Genomic DNA, 19,793 nt, shown 5'->3' on the forward strand with positions numbered 1-19,793 from the left:
GATATACTTGTTGAATGGAAACTGGCGAACGGGTGGATGGTGGACCTGCGGGACTGCAGGGCGTAGCCGAGGGGGAGGAGGAGGAGAAGGAAAAAAGTTTTTCATCCGAGATTGGAAAACGTCTGGGATTACGAAAAAGGTTAAGTCGGATTCCGTATCGGCCAGATGGCAGGCGAAGGTACCTACGAGGTGCCCTGGTCCTTGATGCTGCCGGCTACTACTTCCCCCCGGCTCCTGACAGGCGGTGCTGCGCATCCTTCGAGACGAGGGAAGTCGAAGGTGTTGTGTGTCCCAATTTCACCCCGTTCCCCGGCTCCTTTGGACAGGTATTATATCCGGAAATCGGAGCACGTAATAGACCTTGTCCTCTGTGAGCTGCCGAGTCTTGGAGTTCACAATCAGAGAGCAGGAGACTCCGAGTCTTTTTACATCAGAGATCGTCGGGAATAATTCTCAATGCAGCTTTCAAACTAGTTGCGAAATTCGTCCTGATACGCAGCATCCTAATTGCAGATCCTTGTTGGCTGTACACCAACTTTGAAAAATTCTCCGCGAGAAGCTAGAATCTAAACTTGGCGAAAAATGATTGTTTGGCATCGCCTTGCGATAATCGAACAATGAATTTCGTAAAGAAATGGTATAGAAAAGAAAAAGAAAAAAGAAAAAAAAGAAATGAAAAGGAAAACGGAGGGGAAGAAAAAGAAATGAGCTGTCCGCTTTAGGAACGAGTCGACCTATCATTAGGGCGCAGCTCGCCGGAGATTTTTTTGTATACGTAACATTTTTTATACCCTCCATATACGTTATACATATACACTATACGTATATATGTATACTGGCACGGTTTTACGTCCGTCATATGGTCCTCAACTTATTATAATTCCCCGAGTTATACCCGGCCGGCTGCAGGAGGATTTTTTCTTTAACGTCTTTTTCTTCTTTACCATTTTGCTCTATATAGTAGGGGCGGGGGGGCGGGAGGGGTTCCTGAAATAAAAGTTAATGGTACTGTCGTTACAAATCCAGAACCCGAAGAGACAACTGGAAAAACATTCGAACGGCCGTCAGAGTCTTGAATGGTTGTTTCGCTGAGCCTTTGGCTGAAACCGCACTGAGAAAGCGGCCAAGAGTGAAACAGAATAATTTGTAACCCGAGAATGAGACATTTCGGAACCGATTTCACCCTCCCGGTGATAATACGGAAATAAGGATGCGAGTTTGGAGTCTCGTTTCCAACTGGGCAACGGATCTGTTCGATACGAGGTATAAATTAGATATAAAAAACAAACACAAAAATAAAAAAAAAATAAAAAAACAACAACAACCTCCGCGCACCTACATACAAGCCATACTCGACACGGACAAACGGACAGACGTTCGGTGCAGTCATCGCCTAGAGCGTAGTGCAATTTATGACGCTATCATCCATGTGTATGCAGATGCGATGGGCCCCTTTGGGCTCGTCTCTTCACTCACTCACTCACTCACTCACTCACTCACTCGTTCGCCCTGTACGAGCTCACAACTTGAACCCCCGCATCGAGACCCTCGCCAGCTAGTTTTATTGGCTTAACTCAGTATTTTACAACCGATAGTGGATTAAGGGATTACAGTGCCTTCTCTTCGCGGTGGCACCGATATTGAGACGTAAACTACCGAATGTACGACCATTTTTGAATATTACAAAGAACGAAAAAAAATGTATGCATACTAGCGCGTTCTCATACTCGAATTCTGAAGCTTTCAGCCAACGAAGTTAAGGGGCTTAAATAAGGGGCTCGGAGCGTCGAGCTAAACGAGAAAGACTCTAAATAACACGATTCATCGCCATAGACACACCTGCCCGATAAGGAATACAATTGTCATATTTATTTACAAAAGTGGGAGGTGCACATTTTTTCATATTCTGGCTGCAGAGTATTTTTAATTTTTTCATCAGTCACAAGTAATGCAAATCTGCGGAACGGGGTAAAAATTGTCGAGGATGAAAGGATCTGAATTAGTAGAGGAGAGAAATTTGAGACTAATTGACAGGGAAAATTGAAACCTGCTGTAAGTACCTGAAAGTAACAATTGTATAAAAAAAAAAAGGACGAATAAAAACTATCTTTTCTCGCTGCATATTTATTTGTCGCATGAATTCGTCTGTTGAAAATAATCGCACTGTTTTAACTCTCCTTTTGAATCGTGAGAACCCTTCGAAAAACAAGGAGCATTTTGACTTCAAGAAAATCGACCAACAGGATAACCGATTCAATTAATTTCACTTCCTCCCTAATGAGCTAGCTCGTTTCACCAATTTCAAAAAATATATTGACGACCAAATTTCCCGCGACCTGAAAGAATAGCAAACGATCTTGATTTTCCCTAGTGAAAAGCCACTCTTTTATCGACTACCCCGAGCTGGCTCTGGTGTTGTTTCGAACGTGTGAAAAAGAGGGATACGAAACAACGATAATCGGAAACGAGTTTGAAAATAACTCCTCAATAAGGTGCCCGTAACCGAACACCACGCCGTCGGACCACCGCCCCGTGAGTTTTGAACTTATTTAGCGATCTTCAGCTAAACAAGCCGATGGAGTCTCACACTTGGTCCGATCGTGGGAGTCTTTCTCGTCCGAAGAGGGCCCGGGGCCTTGGGGCCCAGGCAGGTATGAGCGGGGGAGGAACGGTGGGGAAACCCTTTGGTACCAATCCGCCGGAGTCGGATCTCCGCGGCTCGGATGCACCGGCGCATCTTCTCACATACGTATTGCATGCTGCACTTTGTGCTCTCTGCACACGCAGGCTGCACAAGTACTCTTGATGGTGGGTGCTCGACTGCTATGCTCCGAGGCTCCGGCGACCGGCTGTTGTCTTCCCCCTCCATCCGGGAAACTTCGCCCCCTGCCTCTGCCCCCACCCCCGCCCCCGCCCCACGAGCCCTGAGCCCTCAGTCAGTCGCTTCGGAGTCATCGCGCCTCGCCGGCAATCCTCAGTCTCTCACCGACCGCGCAAGCGTTAGGCGTCTTATACAGCGTCCCCCAGCCGATCAGGCAGAACCGAATTTCAACCCTCGAATTCTCGCGGGGGTGAAACTGCCAGTCGTTGATCCGGCACCGAGCCGAAAAGATTGGATATCCCTTCTACGACTCTCGAGGTTTTGGATATTTTTTTTAATTTGTTTTTTTTTTAGTAGAGGTGCTTTCTTCGGTTTCCTGTTACTTTTGTTGTTTTTACGTTTGGTTTGGTTGTTTTTTCTTCTTCTGAAGCCGGAAAAATTCGTGCGTATGATTTTGTGATCGGTGGAATTTTTCGATCAGTGATCAAGGTTTATATACTTCTGGTGTTATAAGGTTTCGTGTGACAAATTGGAGCGATTTGTGAGATCCTATGGATCGTGTATTGGAATCATCTGATCAGTGAAGAGTTTGTGAAGTTCGTTTTTTGAAATATTTTTAAATCCATCATCCGTCTCTTATAATCATCCCTGAGTAATGAATCGTGACATGTGACTGAGGTAAGGTGTGTGTGCGTGTGTGTATTTTGTGACAGTTTTTGTCCTGTGCGCAAAACCGTTCGACTCGGTAATTGCTAAATGAAGTGAGAATTATTTATAGGGTGGTTTGAATTTGAAACAAAATATTATAAGTTGGGAGTAAAAAAACGAAAAAAAAAAAAAAAAACAGAAAGAAAACGAGATTCTCGGGGTGAAAAAACATGCTGCGACAAAGATCGTGACGATCCGTTGAGGAAATCGGAGTTAGATCTCGCCGGAAGTATATCGTCGGACATAAAAGAAGAAAGCTTTTGAAAAACTTCCCGCAGGGAGCAGCAGAAGAAGAAGACGAAGAAGAAGAAAAGACAAGTAATCTTCCCGATCAAAGTTTGGCGTATACTATATAAGAGAGGGTGGCGCAGTCTGCTGGAGGAAGAGAAGCGAGGATGGTTCGGTGATAAATTTAACGATTTGACGAGGACGGAAAGCGACGGCGAAGGCGAAGGCGAAGGCGAAGGCGACGTCGTTCGAGACCCGCGAGCAGCTCAACATCTCTCTAGATGTGCGATCCCACAGCGCTCCTGGATCTCGTCCCTCGGAAAGGATTACTCGGGAGACCCGGCATGGATTACAACGAGTACGCGTACTGTTACGGCCCTGGTGGTGTTCCTGGCGGTCGAGGTTAGTCTCCTCCAGATTTTCGGTCACAGCCAGCCTTGTCATCCGTGTCACCCGGCTTCGCTCTTTCCCCGCGTGGTCCGTAATTCTGATCCCCCGGACTTAACGCTGCCCCCGATGAACACGCGACCGATAAATCGCTCGGGATAATAAAACCTGACGCGCAGTTTTTGTTTTTTTTTTCCTATTCGATCCTCGTGTAACTAATTCCTCTCGCTCTCATTGTCGTTTTTAACTTTACAATCACGTATGTCTCTTATGTCCCATTCTTTTCTGCGGGATTTTTGCTCGAGGAGGAAATATGCGTTGGGTAAGTTCCTGGATGAACGGAAATCGTTTGGAGCATCGAAAAGTGTCGGTGAACTTGTGAAAGTCTTAGAATTGTGGAGCTTAGCGCACAGTATTCGGTATGGAAATCATTGAGAGTAGGTATAACAATTTGAAATAAGAGTAACAAATTTTACCTTTCTTTTGTATATCGTAAAACAAAACTTTCTGTATCGAGTATAACTGAATTCCGGTACATCGGATCCAGCCCTGAAACGTAGTCATAAATGTTAGCAATACTTGAATTGCAAAAGAGCAATCGGCGAATGAAAAAGTTTAAGTTTGATATACCGTTTCGAAATCCTTGTACCGAACGATGTCGTGTGGCAGCTATGAAGTGGGAGTGGATCGTGGGTGGCAGATTGCCTTCCGCAGAGATATGGTATACATACATATAACGCGGTATGGTCAGCGGGCAACCCAGAGCGGAATCTCGTCCACTTTTAATATTACGATATACCTATACGTTCGTAGGTCGAACAGCACGCGATGTTTTATTATGCAAATTCGATGCTGTGGGGGTGTGCGTTGGTCTGACGTCACGAGAGTGCGGCAGTATAATATAATCCGCCGTATTCGGTAGCCAAGGGTGCATGGCGCTTTCGTGTATCCTGCAACGGATGCAGCCATAGCTTGTGCAGGGTGCAGCACGCTTGAGGTTTTGCGAGAAGGTTCAGAAGGTGCGATCGCGACGCGGCGTTTCGTGCTCCAGGGCTTGATAAAAGACCGGCATTTGGAAATGTCGAGGTGATAAATACCCCGCGACAATGCCAACGTCACCCGTACATTGCGCTGAGGCTCCCCTTCTCCTTCCCCAAAAAACCTCTATGAACGTGCAAGTGCGACGAATCGAAGCTGCAGAACTGCATCCACCAAAGATACGAGAATTGCCTACTTAATTCGGTCCGTAATCAAGGTCGCAACTTGACATTGACCGTCATCATCCCGCGCGGGACTCATGGACCATTAAATAAATTTCATTTCCACTCGATAACCGTTCCGTAATTACACAAACAGCTTTTGATCACCGAGTTTGTATAACGAGGATGAAAACGAGGCGGGTATAGATGAGACCTTCCGGAAGCCTCGGGCTCTCTGAGTTACGCAACGACACATATATTCGGGTGAAATTAACGTCTCGTAATAACAGAGGAACTCCTGAGGTGCCGGGGGTTCAAGCTTGGGGTGAAGGTGGCTCGCCGCGGGCGCACAAACTCTTACTTGACTTGAACCTTGCTTTAATTCTCATTAACGGCACGTGCTCCAAGCGTTCCAGGGCTGATTATTGATTGTATACAATTCCGCAATGGCGCAACTCGGATGTTCGATGGTCCGATTATGCCGATGGTGATGCGACTCCGGTCTAATTGCAGGCGCACTCCCATCGTCCCGAGATGTTCTCAACCCTTGTCCGCGTCAAGACAAACCCATCGCCTTTGCCCGGCTTTTCTCAATGTCCGTAAACTGTCAAACGCATAGCCTGGATCTCTCGCTAAGAAGACGTTCGACGCTGAAGAGAGATTAATTCTCCGAAAATTTGTGACCCGATTATACTCACTCTCCTAGCCGTTTGGCATTATTGTACCAGTAATTGTGACCGTCGTTTGATACACTTGTGACCATATTCATTATAAGTACCTATATACGTATAATCGGATATTACGACCACTAGAGTGGGCTGTGACAAAGTGCTTTGATCATGATCACTCATTAAAATCAACGAGTCTTAGTCGTGAATAGTTATGTGATTCAAGAGACTGAATGTTAAATTAAGAAATAGAGATTCGTGTAAAGGTAGTCGCAAACGGTGCATCTATCCTACATCAACTCGATCCAAAAACAGAAATTTCACGGCAATTTCAGCCCGCGCGTTAATCGGGCCAGTCACGTGGGTACGCGACAAATGACCGGCCTTATTTATAGTTAACTATCGTAGAAGACCAGAGGCTGATTCTGAAACCGGTCCGCACCTTGGCGCGTGGGCATCGTCTTCGCGTTCGGCGCAAGAACGCTACCTTTCACTCTTTCCAGGTGACAACTTTTGCCGCAGGCAAAAGTTCACCGCGGTTCTTAACTCGTTATACTACACGTGCAGAGATCGCACACTGTCTCACGTTGCGTTAAACGTTTGCCCTGAGGGCCTTAAAAGACTTCCGGACCGTGAAAACATCTGTTGCACAAGAATTCAATGCGGAATTTTTAAAACATTATGACCCACTCTGGACCGAGAGGCTTCGACTTCGATTGCAAGTGCCGCAATGCCTTATTCGGATATTAGTGATCAAATGGAAAGAGCAGCTGCATCGAGAGGCAGTCGAGTCTGAGTAATTCTCAGGTGGGCTTCGGACGGTTGGTGACGCAACGATCACCTTATTCGAACCGTTTTTTCCCCCGAAAACCCTTTTCCGTGCCCTGACGACACTCGCAAGTGACGCTTAACTTCGCCCTCCGGGTTACGCGCACCTAGTTGGTACGTACATAGATCCGGGTGCACATAAAGGCATGTGCCCATCCATCTTCCCTCCACCCCCGACCACACCTACGTCTAGGTAAGATCACTAAGCTTAGCAGTAAAGAAATTACCCCCAACCCCGGCCACTCGACTTCCAATTAAAACCGTTTCACCCTCGCCGCTCTGCTCCGAGTTCCCTCATTTTTCAAGATTTCCCTCCCAAGGCTCTTGAGCATGTTCCCTCCGCCACTCGTCGACGAAAATTTTCTACCGGAGAGATTTTTAACGCGAACTTGCGACGAGAGGCCAAGAACAATCGGAACTGTTCCCTTCCGATCGCGAAGTGGGACGAACCTCGGCTCGTTGTTTGAACGTTCGCGTCACGACGTGGTGAGCGAGTGTCTCTTGTGCGAGGAGAGACGTGCTCCCTAGTCCAAAGACCTCTTGATTCCAGGTGGAGTGGCTCTAGACGCGCCGACGTTTACCTGGATCTTGGTCCTACCGAAAAAAAGACGCAGACAGGATCTAGTATGGGCCTCGCCAAGCCTTCGCTAATAAATTCCATTAGCCACGGCCTCTTGGCCCGCAAGATCGTCGGGTGATATTGTGTTACGCGTTCGCCGTTCCACGTTTCTATGGGACTCCAAGGCGCCCCCATTCAAAACCGCGTCCGCGTAAGGAATTTCTCCGGAGCCCCGTAGACCTCGGCATGGGCTACACCGCATTATACCTCCTCGTACCTACTTCCCAATCTCATTCAGGACTTCGTCGGCCCGCGTGGCTCAACGACCTGTGCATAATTCGATTCACGGATTCGTCTCCGGTGCCCTGGTACCCATCGTCGTCTTTTGTCGGGAAGGGAGAGCGGATTCCCTTCGAGCCAGGATCGACTGTCCTTCGAGCGCACGCTCTGTCAACCTACTCGAAGCGAAGCCCGTAGGTACGTATAGGTACCCTTACCTGATGCCCGATGGGGGATAAAAAAGACGGTCTTACGTTGCACGTTGCATAGAATGAAACACAATACCGTTCTGGCCCTGCTATTAACAACAATAACCAGACGTCGGATCCTTTCTTCCTTTCTGCCGTCGTCGAGCACTTTGGATTATATGTAGCTTCAGCATGCGAGACAAAACTACCCCAAAGATTTTCCCCGGGTGATTTTAAAGGTGGTCTGGATATACTCGTGAAGCCTGGACCGAGTTTTGATTACGCTTCTTGAACAAGCTTGATGTGCAGGATGCTCTTTTCGGATTGGGGAAGACGAGAGTTGGGTGGATACATATATAGAGGAAGGGGGGTACATCGTAATCTGGGAAGTTATCAAGAAGTTTGATCGTAAGGAAGAAAAAGATGAAGAAAAAAACAACGGTTAAGTGCACTTTTGGCCTGCCGAAAAAAGGCCGAGCGCGTGCAAACAAACTGGAAGACGAATGGCGGGCGGGCGAATATCGCGGAGAATTTCGACGTGGGGATTGCCGCGAGGAGAGGAACGAAGGAGGGGGATAAAACGACGACGATAAAGAAATATAATGCCAGGAGATGAGCACGCGATTAAGCGAGATTGAGAAAGTCTTTGTCAACACACTGCCGCAGAACCAAACTTCTACTTCTCTCGCAGTATTTTATTTCTCTCTCTCTCTCTTTCCTTCCCCCATATAATACATCCATTTTATTTCGTTTTTATTTCCTTCATCTTCATCGGACTCTCTGCCATTTCATAAAACTTTTTTAACCACGATAATTACTCTCAGAGGACTGGTACTCAAATCGAAATTTGAATTTGAATTTCAGGGTGTCTATTGGACAACGTCGCACCGAGGGGCCCGCCCGATGTGCCCCCCCGTAATCCTACAATGAGCCGACTGAACGGAAGATTACCCGGGAGCCACGCAACTAGCGATCACGAACGCGATCCGGACCTGGAACCATCCTGCCTGGTCAGGACACCGTCTGGAAATTTTTACAACATACCAAGTGAGTCGAGACCGTCAGACTTTGAGATATGCTTTGGGCGTTTCTTTTTTTCTTTTGTGTCGAGAGAGAGATATATATATATATACCGAGGGTGGAGACAAACATTCGCAGGCTTATCTTATCAGTTTACGTTGGCGATCCTGATGATTACGGGGGGAAAAGAAAGTTGAAACATTCATTTCTTCTGGTATTTATCAAGCCTCTTTCCGTTCAGGCTTATTTTATCGAAGGGTGCTTCCCGAGGGGATCTGGGTAAACAGTTTTTCCCCGGTATTAATCACGTGTCACGCGCCACGTGCTGCGGGTAGGTGTTCCCTGGCACCGTTGAGACTGGAAGCTCGGACGTTCTACCTTCTTAAAAATTTACCGTCAACCTCCGCCGAACGGGATACTCGGCGCAGGTTCGCACCTTATGTATACGCACGTACATTCGGGCAGGAATAAACCGACGGATACTTTTAGGGTGAAGTATCAATTACTTACCTTCCTGCAGCAGCCCGTCCGGCTTTCGAGTCGTTGCAGGATTTTCTTCGACGGCGAAGGAGAGAGGGTATTAGGACGGGATCCCGCGGGTACGGAGTTAAGGACTTTACGAGAGACCGTTAAAAGTGGGCGCCACGACGGCATTGACCACCGCTCCTTGAAACCCTCGAAATTTAACAGACCCTCCGCAGATACGGGGTTCAGTTTTCACTCGGCACTCAAGCTCCCCCGACGACGACGACGACGCGTTTCTGAAAAGAAAAACTCTGAAAGCGTGGGACTGACTAAAGTTCCGCTGTGACCCTGACCGAGGTTCGATGATTTATGACAATCGTTCGTTACGGCGGTATGGCCATCGACATTCGGCGGTACGGCTCGTAAAGTATCACGAGGTCCTGAGGGCTTGTTACGCTAATACGATCGGTGATTGATCGACGATTGATCGACGCCAGTCGCGGGTCACTCGGGACGGAGGCTTTTTCGAGTTTCCCAATTTTTCGTTTTCGGGATTGCCTCTTCCTACTCCGATTTCCGTTGCCGATTGAATCGACGAAGACTTCGGAAGTCATTGCACCCTGGTGTAACCGCAGAGACGAACTGATCTCTAATCAAGCGTGAACCGTCTAACGGAGTTATACGTTATTAGAATAATGGCTCATCAACGTTGCACTCCCACGAGACGTTACCATGCATCTTCCAGCGTGCAGCACGAGTCGTTTTCGAAGGTCGTATCTCTCCGCGTCGAGTGCCGACGCACTTTAACGGTCCGAAAACCTGGAGAGGTAATATGAATACGCGTCTACACTAAACGCTATAATCACCGTAGAACCAGATACGAGAACCCCGTTTGCAATTAAGGGCTTCGAGTGGCTCGACGAACTTCCCACGCCCTCGATATTTCGAGTCGAGGTTTAAGCAGGTAACAGGTTACAGACGGTAGGTAACGGCCCGAGGTGAAAGGGTGAGCGAAAGCTCCTCCTAAGACAAAGCCTCTCGAATATTGACCGTTCCTTCGACGTCCCTTGCCGGGGTATCTTAATATACCCTCTTCCGCGGGTAATAATTACAAGGAGAGCCAAATAACCGCTCTCGACACTCTGACCCAGAGATGAAGCAGATCCTGCAACCCTGCCAAGGGGTGCTGTTACCTTCGTCTAGGAAATATGGATCCTGTAACAGGGTGCGTGAAACGCGACGAGGAAGGATGCAGGTTTCTTGAAATTCAACCCGCGCCTGGTGAATCATGTACTTATCGATTCAACATGGGGCGTCTCTGCGGCGTATCAGGTTTAGGCGGTGGCTAGGTGCCCGAATATATGCCCTTGGTGATGGCAGTTCCTCGCAAGAAACATCGGCCACGACGTTAGCAGCCAGCTACTAACCCCGCCCGTGCACCGGCTAGCGTGTCTCTCTCTCGCATGCCAGGGATATTAGTTCGACACGCAAGAAAGCGCCGAGCCCGAAACCCACCCACCCCACCGAACCCTGTAATTAATTTCTTTCCATTTTTAGGATCGATGAATTTCCTTCAGGTAATAAGAAACTCCCCTGCTGACCAACCCCGTTACAATCGTGACCAACTTAGCTGCCGCGATGTCGCTAGACTACTTTAACCACCTGTCAAAGTTCATCTTCCAAATATGCTTAGGAGTATAATCGTAGATCGTAAGAGCGTTGTGACACTTCTCAGAATTGACATAGCGCAATATGGAAATCCGGTCTTTCAGCTTTCCGGGTATATCGTGTCTTGTTAATATTCTGTGATTGCCGTTTTAAATTTCCTAGCAAGATGAGAAATCGAACACTATACTTCGAGTACTCAGTTTTCAGGAATGCATGGCATAGATATTTTACCCATCATGGTTTCCTGCTTCTCAGAATGCGTAATATGCATTTGCCGATGTGTGGTAGAAAACTGATGACTAATCAGAACCTTTTGTTTTCTCTTTATCGTTGCAGAGATACCGAAGAATGAGTACAATAACAAGAATCAATCGACAGGAAACAGCCCTATAAAAGTCGAACTACAAAACAATATGGACAGGTAAGCGGTAAAACCCGACAAATTAGTCACTCACTGGATTTTATGTTATAAAACTTTTGTCACGTGCAACGAATGTTTGATTATTCTAATTTCGTGACAAATCGTCTCGAGTTGCCAACTAACTTTCTCGACACTCGGAGCAACAAACCGTATACGTGGCATAAACGATGTATCTGTTTGGCAACAAGAAACACGTTGAAAAACTCAAGCCAGGTTGACCCATTCTTGGGCTACTCCTACGAAACAACAAATAGGTTGCCAAGTCCTTGCTCGACTTGACAACGTCATGAATCATCGGCCTTTCGAGTGTGCCTGTTATACGGGCTGAATGAGTCAACGTTGGTGAATGGCAATTGTCACTTTTGAATTCGAATAACGTACCGTTCCTCGCTGTGAGTGTCGTTCGGTGCTTGGATTCCTACGGCGGTATAGTCACCTTTCACGAGTGTCTCTCCTTCCCGGTTTTCCTCAAAGAGACACTCTAGGACGCGGTCAGTCCGCAAGTTCGAAAGAGTCCGGGAACATCCTCGGGTCCCAGTGTATCGAGGACGTTGTAACAAAGTACACAATACAGAACGTGTAGGTTATACCTATATCCGTCCCAGTTTCTCTTTCGAGTTTTACACAAGCCCGGGAGTCTTGCCGGCGCGAAAACTGTTTGTACTACTCGAAGGCCGGCAGTGAAGTGGTCTGGCTTTGATCATCTTTATTGCGTCGCCTCGCGGCTCTGCAAATAAAACAAACGTACCTACCTTCTTTCGTTCAGAATCTCACTAGGTATATCTCGTCTAAATATTTTCGTTAGACTTTCGTTAGTTTTCCTTTTCGGTTTTCACTTCTCCAGCGAATAATTCACGATAAAGCTTAGAGTCGCGCGAACACTTCATTCTGGTAAAATAATTTGGCCCAATTTTTCCCTTGTTTATCTTACTCGCATCACCACCACCACTTAACGTTCCTCGCTCGCGTTATCAGCGCCTCGCTAATTGCCTTCAAATAATACGTCGAACCATTTCACATTGTTCACAATATTCCAGAGTGACGCTACCCTACGGCCACGGTCCGTCGATGATTCCAATGAGGCGGCAAAGCTTCAGATGTCAGCTCCGCAAGGGCATCGACTGGTGCAGTTGGAAACTGATTGCTATCGTCGTGATCATGCTCTCCCTCTGTTTGACGGCAGCTCTCACCTACGTTGCAGGTAACGAGATGTTTTACCGCTGACGATCCGTGTGCCAGGGCAACGTGAGTCTGTGGGATACTAATTTGCCGAATGCGTTTGCTTACAGCGTCAAACATGGTGAACTGGAACCAAGGCACGAAAGCGTGCACCGTTCTCGTTGGCGAGAATACAGAGTCAAAGCCGGCGAGCACAGAGCCCAACAAGACGTCGTCGAGCAGGCCGAGACAGCAATCGTCATCCGGAGGTAATAATTTAGATCCTGTTTACACCCGCAAGCGTAGAGACACACCTAACCAGCATGCCCCAGTGTTGCACCAAACTCCCCAAGTCTCAGACACGTCTGCAAAAATGCCAAAACCTTACCCAACCACTGGTACCGGTCCGGTTGTCGTGGAACCAAAACAGCCCGAATCGTCGACAACGATCTCTTTGCATGAAGATATAAGTAGGAGTGTGCATGCTGAGCTAAGTGGGCATAAAAACGTGCAGGTTAGTGGGACGGTTTCATCGGCGCCAAAGACGGAGCTTCCATACTCAGGATCATCGACTATCGAGCCAGTGCTTTATGTCAATGTCTCTAGCTCTACTACTAACTCTTTTCTCGATACTGCAAACCTCACGACCGCTGTCGATCCTCTTTCTCAAACTTCTTCGGAGGACCTTGACCCGAGCACAATTGCTCCTGTTGAAATCGCGCACGAATCTGACGGATCTCAAACTGCTCATGACGATGCTGTGAGTCAGTCTGCAGGCGTTGAAACGTTTGTTGATGAACAAATTGAGGTAACCACAGAGATTTATACAGATCAGTCAATACCCACGAAGTCTGATGAAATGGAAATTCCTGGGATACCAGAAATCATACCGGAACTTGACGGGAATTGGACAAAAAATGGGTCCGACTCGGACGTGACAGTCAATAAAGGCAACACCAGCAACGGTATTGATTACCCTGCATCTATTAACGTTAACGGGAACCATGAGTCTACGTCGGATTTTGGTAAACCACCGGGACAAAACCGTAGCAAAAATGTAGAAGATGACATAGATAAATCTAGTTTTGACAGTAAGCATATAGATACAAGAAATGGTAGTTTAATCTCTGATAATGATAACGTCGGGTCTGTCAATATGTCGTTGTTCCACACTGATACTAAAGCAAACGATGAAGTTTTGCCAGTGGCATTACCGTTAGTAGTAACTCGTATAGATATCGATGCTCATAGTTCAGAAGAAGTAGGCGTAGGGCAAAGTCCTTCCGCTGAAATTGAAGCGATGGAGCCACCGAATAAAAAAGTTGATCGAAGAACCGATGAACCGACAAATGTGACAATTAGTCAAAATGACGCGGCGATTTTGAAAGGGTCAAAGAAAACGTTAGGTGGGTCGGAAAAAGCAAAGTCTCCTGGTGTTATAAAAGAAACTAGAGAATTATCCCGCGAAGATTCTTCGTCGGAGTTCGTTGCCGGTGGAATTTCACCCGGCAATACAACCGTCCCGGAGAAAACAGAGGAGCCGCAGCGGGATTATCCAGTATTTAGTTATGGCCAGGACGAAGTAGAGATAGTAAAACTAGACCAGGAGGAGGACGGGACGACTGTGAAATCCAAGATAGCCCGCGTGCCAGACAAGGAAATAAAATCCGCCTCAAGCTTGGCAACTAACGAAGTAAGAATTCAGGAGGAGAAGGATAATCCCGAGGTTCCAGAAATGAAACGCAAGGAGAGTCTGCAGGTTGTGAATGCTGGGAGTGAGCAGTTTGGAGATAATACGGGCAATTTGCATGGCGATGAGGACGATAGTGAGAACAGTGTTCAACACGGGGCGACGAAGTTTAGTCAGAGGTCGGACACGGCTAATAATAACTGCGATAGTTCGTTGCATGAAAAGCATGAAACTGAGAAATCATCTAACGCAAACTCCGTCACATTTAACTCAAACGCCATTCCTGAACATCCGTTAACGCATCAAGTACACGTCGTAGAGGTACCCCGAGGCGCTGAATCGCAGCGATCATCGCGACGAATACTTGTAAACGTGACAATTTCTACGGATGATTTCGAGGGAAACGCTGATTCGAATAAAGCTTCGCGTCCGTTGTACATGTTGTCTGTATCCGTACCAACCGGTGGCCAAACTAACAATTTTCCCGGCATTAACATCAGCCCAATGCAATTACCTGGGCAACCGGCAATGTCGAGCCTGGTGGAAAACTCACGTGTCGATGAAACTACCACCCGAATTCCACCTCCGCCCCAACCCCCGACATCACCACCTCCAAGTTGGGGTGGGGAATGCGAATGCTCGTGTCCTTGCATGGAATCTGATGAGAAGGACAAATTTTCAGACGAAATGAACGCTTTGGAAGATGCTATGTTTCCCGAATTTGAAAATTACAACTTCAGCTCTTCTTACGAGGATACTTACTTATTTACCAGCTCCGAAGATTATTCGCAGAATAGTAATAATTCCTTTCAAATAAATGGTTCGAAAGGTCTGTCAGACGTTGAAGAATCGACGACAGAGCCTTCGTTAAGTAGTGTTTCGGAATTGAACGTCACTGAGTCAACGACTGAATCTTGGTTAAGTAGTACTTTGGATTTGAACTTCAACGAGTCGACTACATACTCCTCGGAGGAGATGACGACCCAAGGTCTTTGGTGTACTGGGACAACTCCACTTCCCCCAGAGCCCACTATACTGATTCTTGAAGGTGAGGTCTTGTTTTCTAGCTTCTCTACTTTTTTTCCTTCACCTTTACACTATCGCTTTAGCTAACAATGCTTCTTCGCTTTCTCTATCGCACCGTTACACAGGCAGCACTCTTTATTTTCCGGTACTTTGAGTTGCACTTATTAGTAGAGACAAAATGTTGGTTAATGTAATGAGTGTGCTAATAGTAGAATTGCATATATGCAATTCAGGTTGTTTGTAAATAGAAAACCAGTAGTTAATGTTAAGGGTTCATAAAAAATAATTTAATTATTTTTTTAGGGTATCATAAAATAGTTTGTATTTCATAGTACGTATAATATTATAATGTCGTAATCTTTGATGGTAAATTAAATTTAATCGATCACAATGAATTTCGAAGCATTCGTAATTCTCGTCAGATTTTAACAATCATACATTCATATGCAGAATTTAGCGGTTTAATATAAATGTAACGAAAAATAAACTAATTAAAATAATAAAAAGTTGATCAATAAAATAGTATTGCTAATTCGCCTATCATTGAAGCTAAGCTGGGAATGACAGAGCATTTTCTTTCATCACATATTTTTTTCTCCAACGCCAAAATTCCCAGGGTAAATATGACATCAGAAACGAGAATTAATTCAAAGATGTACGTGGAAATTGTTACCCCTTGATAAAACATTTTTTTGTTTTTTTCACGACAAATTTGTCTATTCCTCTTAAAAATTCCTGATCATTACGAATTAGTAGACTGCATTTTATCCTGGGAAAAAATTGGCGTGATATTTGAACATCGATTTTAAAACCCACTCATTATTTTAGGTGCAAGAACGTTTCCAGCTCGATCCTTTCCACCTGACGGTACCACCTTTGCTCAAGTTGCACTTGGACAACGTCTGAGTAAAGAAATACCACCGTACAGTTACTGGAACATGCAGTTTTACCAATCGGAGGCAGCCTACGTCCGTTTCGACTACAACATACCCCGAGGAGCGAGCATCGGAGTTTACGCGAGGCGAAACGCTCTTCCGACTCACACGCAGTACGATCTGTTGGAAGTCCTGAGTGGCTTCAAGGCTCGCACATCTCGGGCATCACATGTTAGTGTCATTGTATGTCACCTTGTATTGTCTCATTATATCGTCAAATGCTCAGCTCTCGTCTTAACATCAGATTAATCCATGTCAAATACAAATGTGCTTCTGAGACCAAGACTGATCGTGACATTTGATCGATTCGATTTCCAGCAACCATCGATCAAGAAAGAAGCGACGCACTACATGGAACCGGGTCACTGGTTTTTGTCGCTATACAATGACGACGGCGACCCGCAAGAAGTGGCCTTCATAGCCATTGTTGCCGAAGACATGACGCACAACTGCCCCAACGGATGCAGTGGAAAGGGCGAATGCCTGCTTGGGCATTGCCAATGCAATCCTGGCTTCGGTGGCGAAGACTGCAGCGACAGCGTTTGTCCGGTACTGTGCAGTCAACGGGGAGAGTACATCAACGGAGAGTGCCAATGCAACCCCGGATGGAAAGGCAAGGAGTGTTCTCTGCGCCACGACGAATGCGAAGTTCCGGACTGCAACGGACACGGCCACTGTACCAACGGAAAGTGCAACTGCGTTCGTGGTTACAAGGGAAAGTTCTGCGAGGAGGTCGACTGCCCTCATCCGACCTGTTCGGGTCACGGATTCTGCGCCGAAGGAACCTGCATTTGCAAGAAAGGATGGAAGGGCGCTGACTGCAGTCAAATGGACAAGGAGGCTCTCCAATGTCTGCCGGATTGCAGTGGTCACGGGAACTTTGATCTGGAAACGCAAACATGTTTGTGCGAACCGATGTGGTCCGGTGACGATTGTTCGAAAGGTAAGTGCTGGTCGTAGTACCGAGTTGATGCTGGATAAACCGTGTTGCTAACTTTCTTGTCTCCAATATTACAGAACTTTGTGACCTCGACTGCGGACCTCACGGTCATTGCGTGGACAACGCGTGCGACTGCGTGCCCGGCTGGTCCGGCGAGCTTTGCAACATGAAACAATGTGATCCTCGTTGCAACGAACACGGCCAATGCAAGAACGGTACTTGCCTATGTGTGACCGGATGGAATGGAAGGCATTGCACAATGGAAGGGTGTCCAAGCTCGTGTTCCGGTCATGGGCAGTGCAGGGTGAACGGTGAGGCTCAGTGGGAATGTCGGTGCTACGACGGTTGGGATGGAACGGACTGCAGCGTTTTGTTGGAACAGAACTGTAGCGACAGCCGCGATAATGACAAAGGTACTTTCGATGATATTTTGGAACATTTTTGTGGGTTCTCGATTGAGATGGTTGAACAATTCGCCTATGGTCCAGTGATTTTTGTAAGTGTGTAATTTCTTGACGCTCGTTACGTTAGATGGCCTCGTGGATTGCGAAGACCCGGAATGTTGCGCCAACCATCACTGCCGTGATAGCCAGCTATGCGTCTCTGCCCCAAAACCGATCGACATCCTCCTTCGAAAGCAGCCTCCGGCAATAACTGCCTCGTTCTTTGAGAGGATGAAATTCCTGATCGACGAGGGTAGCCTGCAAAACTACGCACGCCAGGAGACCTTCAACGAAAGGTACGTTGTGAATTCGTTTTTCTTTCTCTCTTTTCTTTCTACTGCGTGAACCGCAATCTCGATCCGCAAATATTGTACACGAACACTGTGTGACCATTGTCCGTCCTGAATCAGTGTTGCGTGGAGTGACACTCTTATTCTATAAGTTTCATACGTATTACGTATACCATACTATATATATCTTGTCATCCTTCCTATTATACATTATGATAATCTGTGCGTTGTTGTGACCCGTGTGAAATCACATCCCAAACAGTTTTGTACATATGTTTGTATGTACGTGTGAACGAGCGTGTGCCTTGCACCTCTCTTGTCCGTCCGAGTGACGCTTGCGTGAATGTGTGAGTCCATGTTAACCATAATAAGCTTACGCCCATGCTCTATAGAGGAATAGTAGGACCTTAAGATAGACTGATCAAAGAGAAAACGATTATGACAATTATGAGATGATAGATAGTCGTACTGAAAATCCAAATCGACGTCAATTTTCTTGGTGTAATCACAAATTTTAACTGGGCTCTGTTTTATCGGTGCTGCTGGGTCAGTGTGTTCTGGAATCACTTCAACACAAGGTAAGAGGGCGTACGGCCGACGCATCGAAAAGATAAGTTTGTAGCGTTATAAACGGTAGCTGCTGCAAAATATTTTCTAATGCATCTACATAATATCCTGTATTTACATAATATACTATATAGATGCGTCATGTATATGTATGTGTGTGTTTGCAAAATACTGTTATATGTATACTTTACAATATTCACGACGGCAGCGGCGGCCCAACTGTTATATGTCATAAGCCGACTACACCAACGCCTATATATCTGTTAATATACATATATGTATATGGTCAGATTTTCAAATCACTAGCTCATTTGCCATCACACTATTTGTTGCATGGTTGAGTTCCCTTATTATTCCTACATTGTGTTTCGTGCCTTTTTGGTTACGCTTCCAAATTTGTGTTACTTGTACGTGTGTTGTCCTAGGTTTAAGACTTCTAAAAAAAATATATCGATATTGTACAAATTATCTATCATTCTATACATATATAGCACAAGTTTTAACATCGAAATGGTTTAGCAATTCACGTGTATCACGTTCGAAGACCTCCCATATCTAAATATCTCGATAAAAAGGACTAATTGGAGTTTGAGTGAAGGCTATACACGAATGTTACGAGACTGACAACAGACAACAGTGGGGGCATTCGATTTTTCTGCACTGTATTATCACATAGCTTGAACCACTGTTTTACATCAGAAGACCGTCGAACGTATTAAATTCCATTTCTCACTGTCAAAAATATGCGTTCAATTCTTGAGACTTACAGCCTAGTTGTCAATATTGACCAATGTAAATATTTCAATCCGCACTTCTCCAAGATTTTCTACCAAATGCAGAGAGTGGACTGTGTTAAAAACTATGAAACATTGTATAAAAACGAATAGTAGTAGGTAGACATTAGTTTAGAACATAGTCTCGCTTATTTATACTTTTCATTCTAGCACAAAAAGACGAATATTGTAGACGTAATTTTTGTTGATTCGACACAATTTACGAACCACGATTGTAATTGATTTGTTTTTTCCAACAGCCGATCTGCTGTGGTTCGTGGTCAGGTCGTTACTGCCCTTGGTACCGGTCTCATGGGTGTCAGAGTAAGCACCAGCACTCCACTGGAAGGTTTTACCCTGACACGGCACGATGGATGGTTCGATTTGCTCGTCAACGGCGGTGGAGCTGTCATTCTACAGTTTGGAAGATCACCTTTCAAAGCGCAGAGTCATATCGTGTTCGTTCCGTGGAACGAGGTATGAGGGATTTCTAGAAATAACGTAGAAGCGATCAGCATGGAGTGCATTTTGA

At 46.1% G+C, this 19,793-nt stretch overlaps 1 protein-coding gene across 6 annotated transcripts in view; it reads left to right on the forward strand.

Moving 5' to 3' along the window:
• Window positions 1-19,793, forward strand: part of LOC124412512 (teneurin-m) — a 336,307-nt gene that overhangs the window by 309,971 nt on the left and 6,543 nt on the right. For 4 of the 6 annotated variants that reach the window (XM_046892440.1, XM_046892441.1, XM_046892442.1 and 1 more), the window contains 10 exons: window positions 8,730-8,912; window positions 11,355-11,439; window positions 12,477-12,640; window positions 12,729-15,335; window positions 16,142-16,431; window positions 16,567-17,191; window positions 17,266-17,601; window positions 17,720-17,927; window positions 18,473-18,499; window positions 19,522-19,738. In XM_046892440.1, the coding sequence (XP_046748396.1) occupies window positions 8,730-8,912; window positions 11,355-11,439; window positions 12,477-12,640; window positions 12,729-15,335; window positions 16,142-16,431; window positions 16,567-17,191; window positions 17,266-17,601; window positions 17,720-17,927; window positions 18,473-18,499; window positions 19,522-19,738 (4,742 nt within the window). Of the gene's footprint in view, window positions 1-8,729; window positions 8,913-11,354; window positions 11,440-12,476; window positions 12,641-12,728; window positions 15,336-16,141; window positions 16,432-16,566; window positions 17,192-17,265; window positions 17,602-17,719; window positions 17,928-18,472; window positions 18,500-19,521; window positions 19,739-19,793 lie in introns of those variants that run through there. The other 2 variants (XM_046892446.1, XM_046892444.1) reach the window with 2 other exon arrangements.

The sequence above is a fragment of the Diprion similis genome, chromosome 11 (assembly GCF_021155765.1).
Source record: "Diprion similis isolate iyDipSimi1 chromosome 11, iyDipSimi1.1, whole genome shotgun sequence".
Classification (NCBI taxonomy): domain Eukaryota; kingdom Metazoa; phylum Arthropoda; class Insecta; order Hymenoptera; family Diprionidae; genus Diprion; species Diprion similis.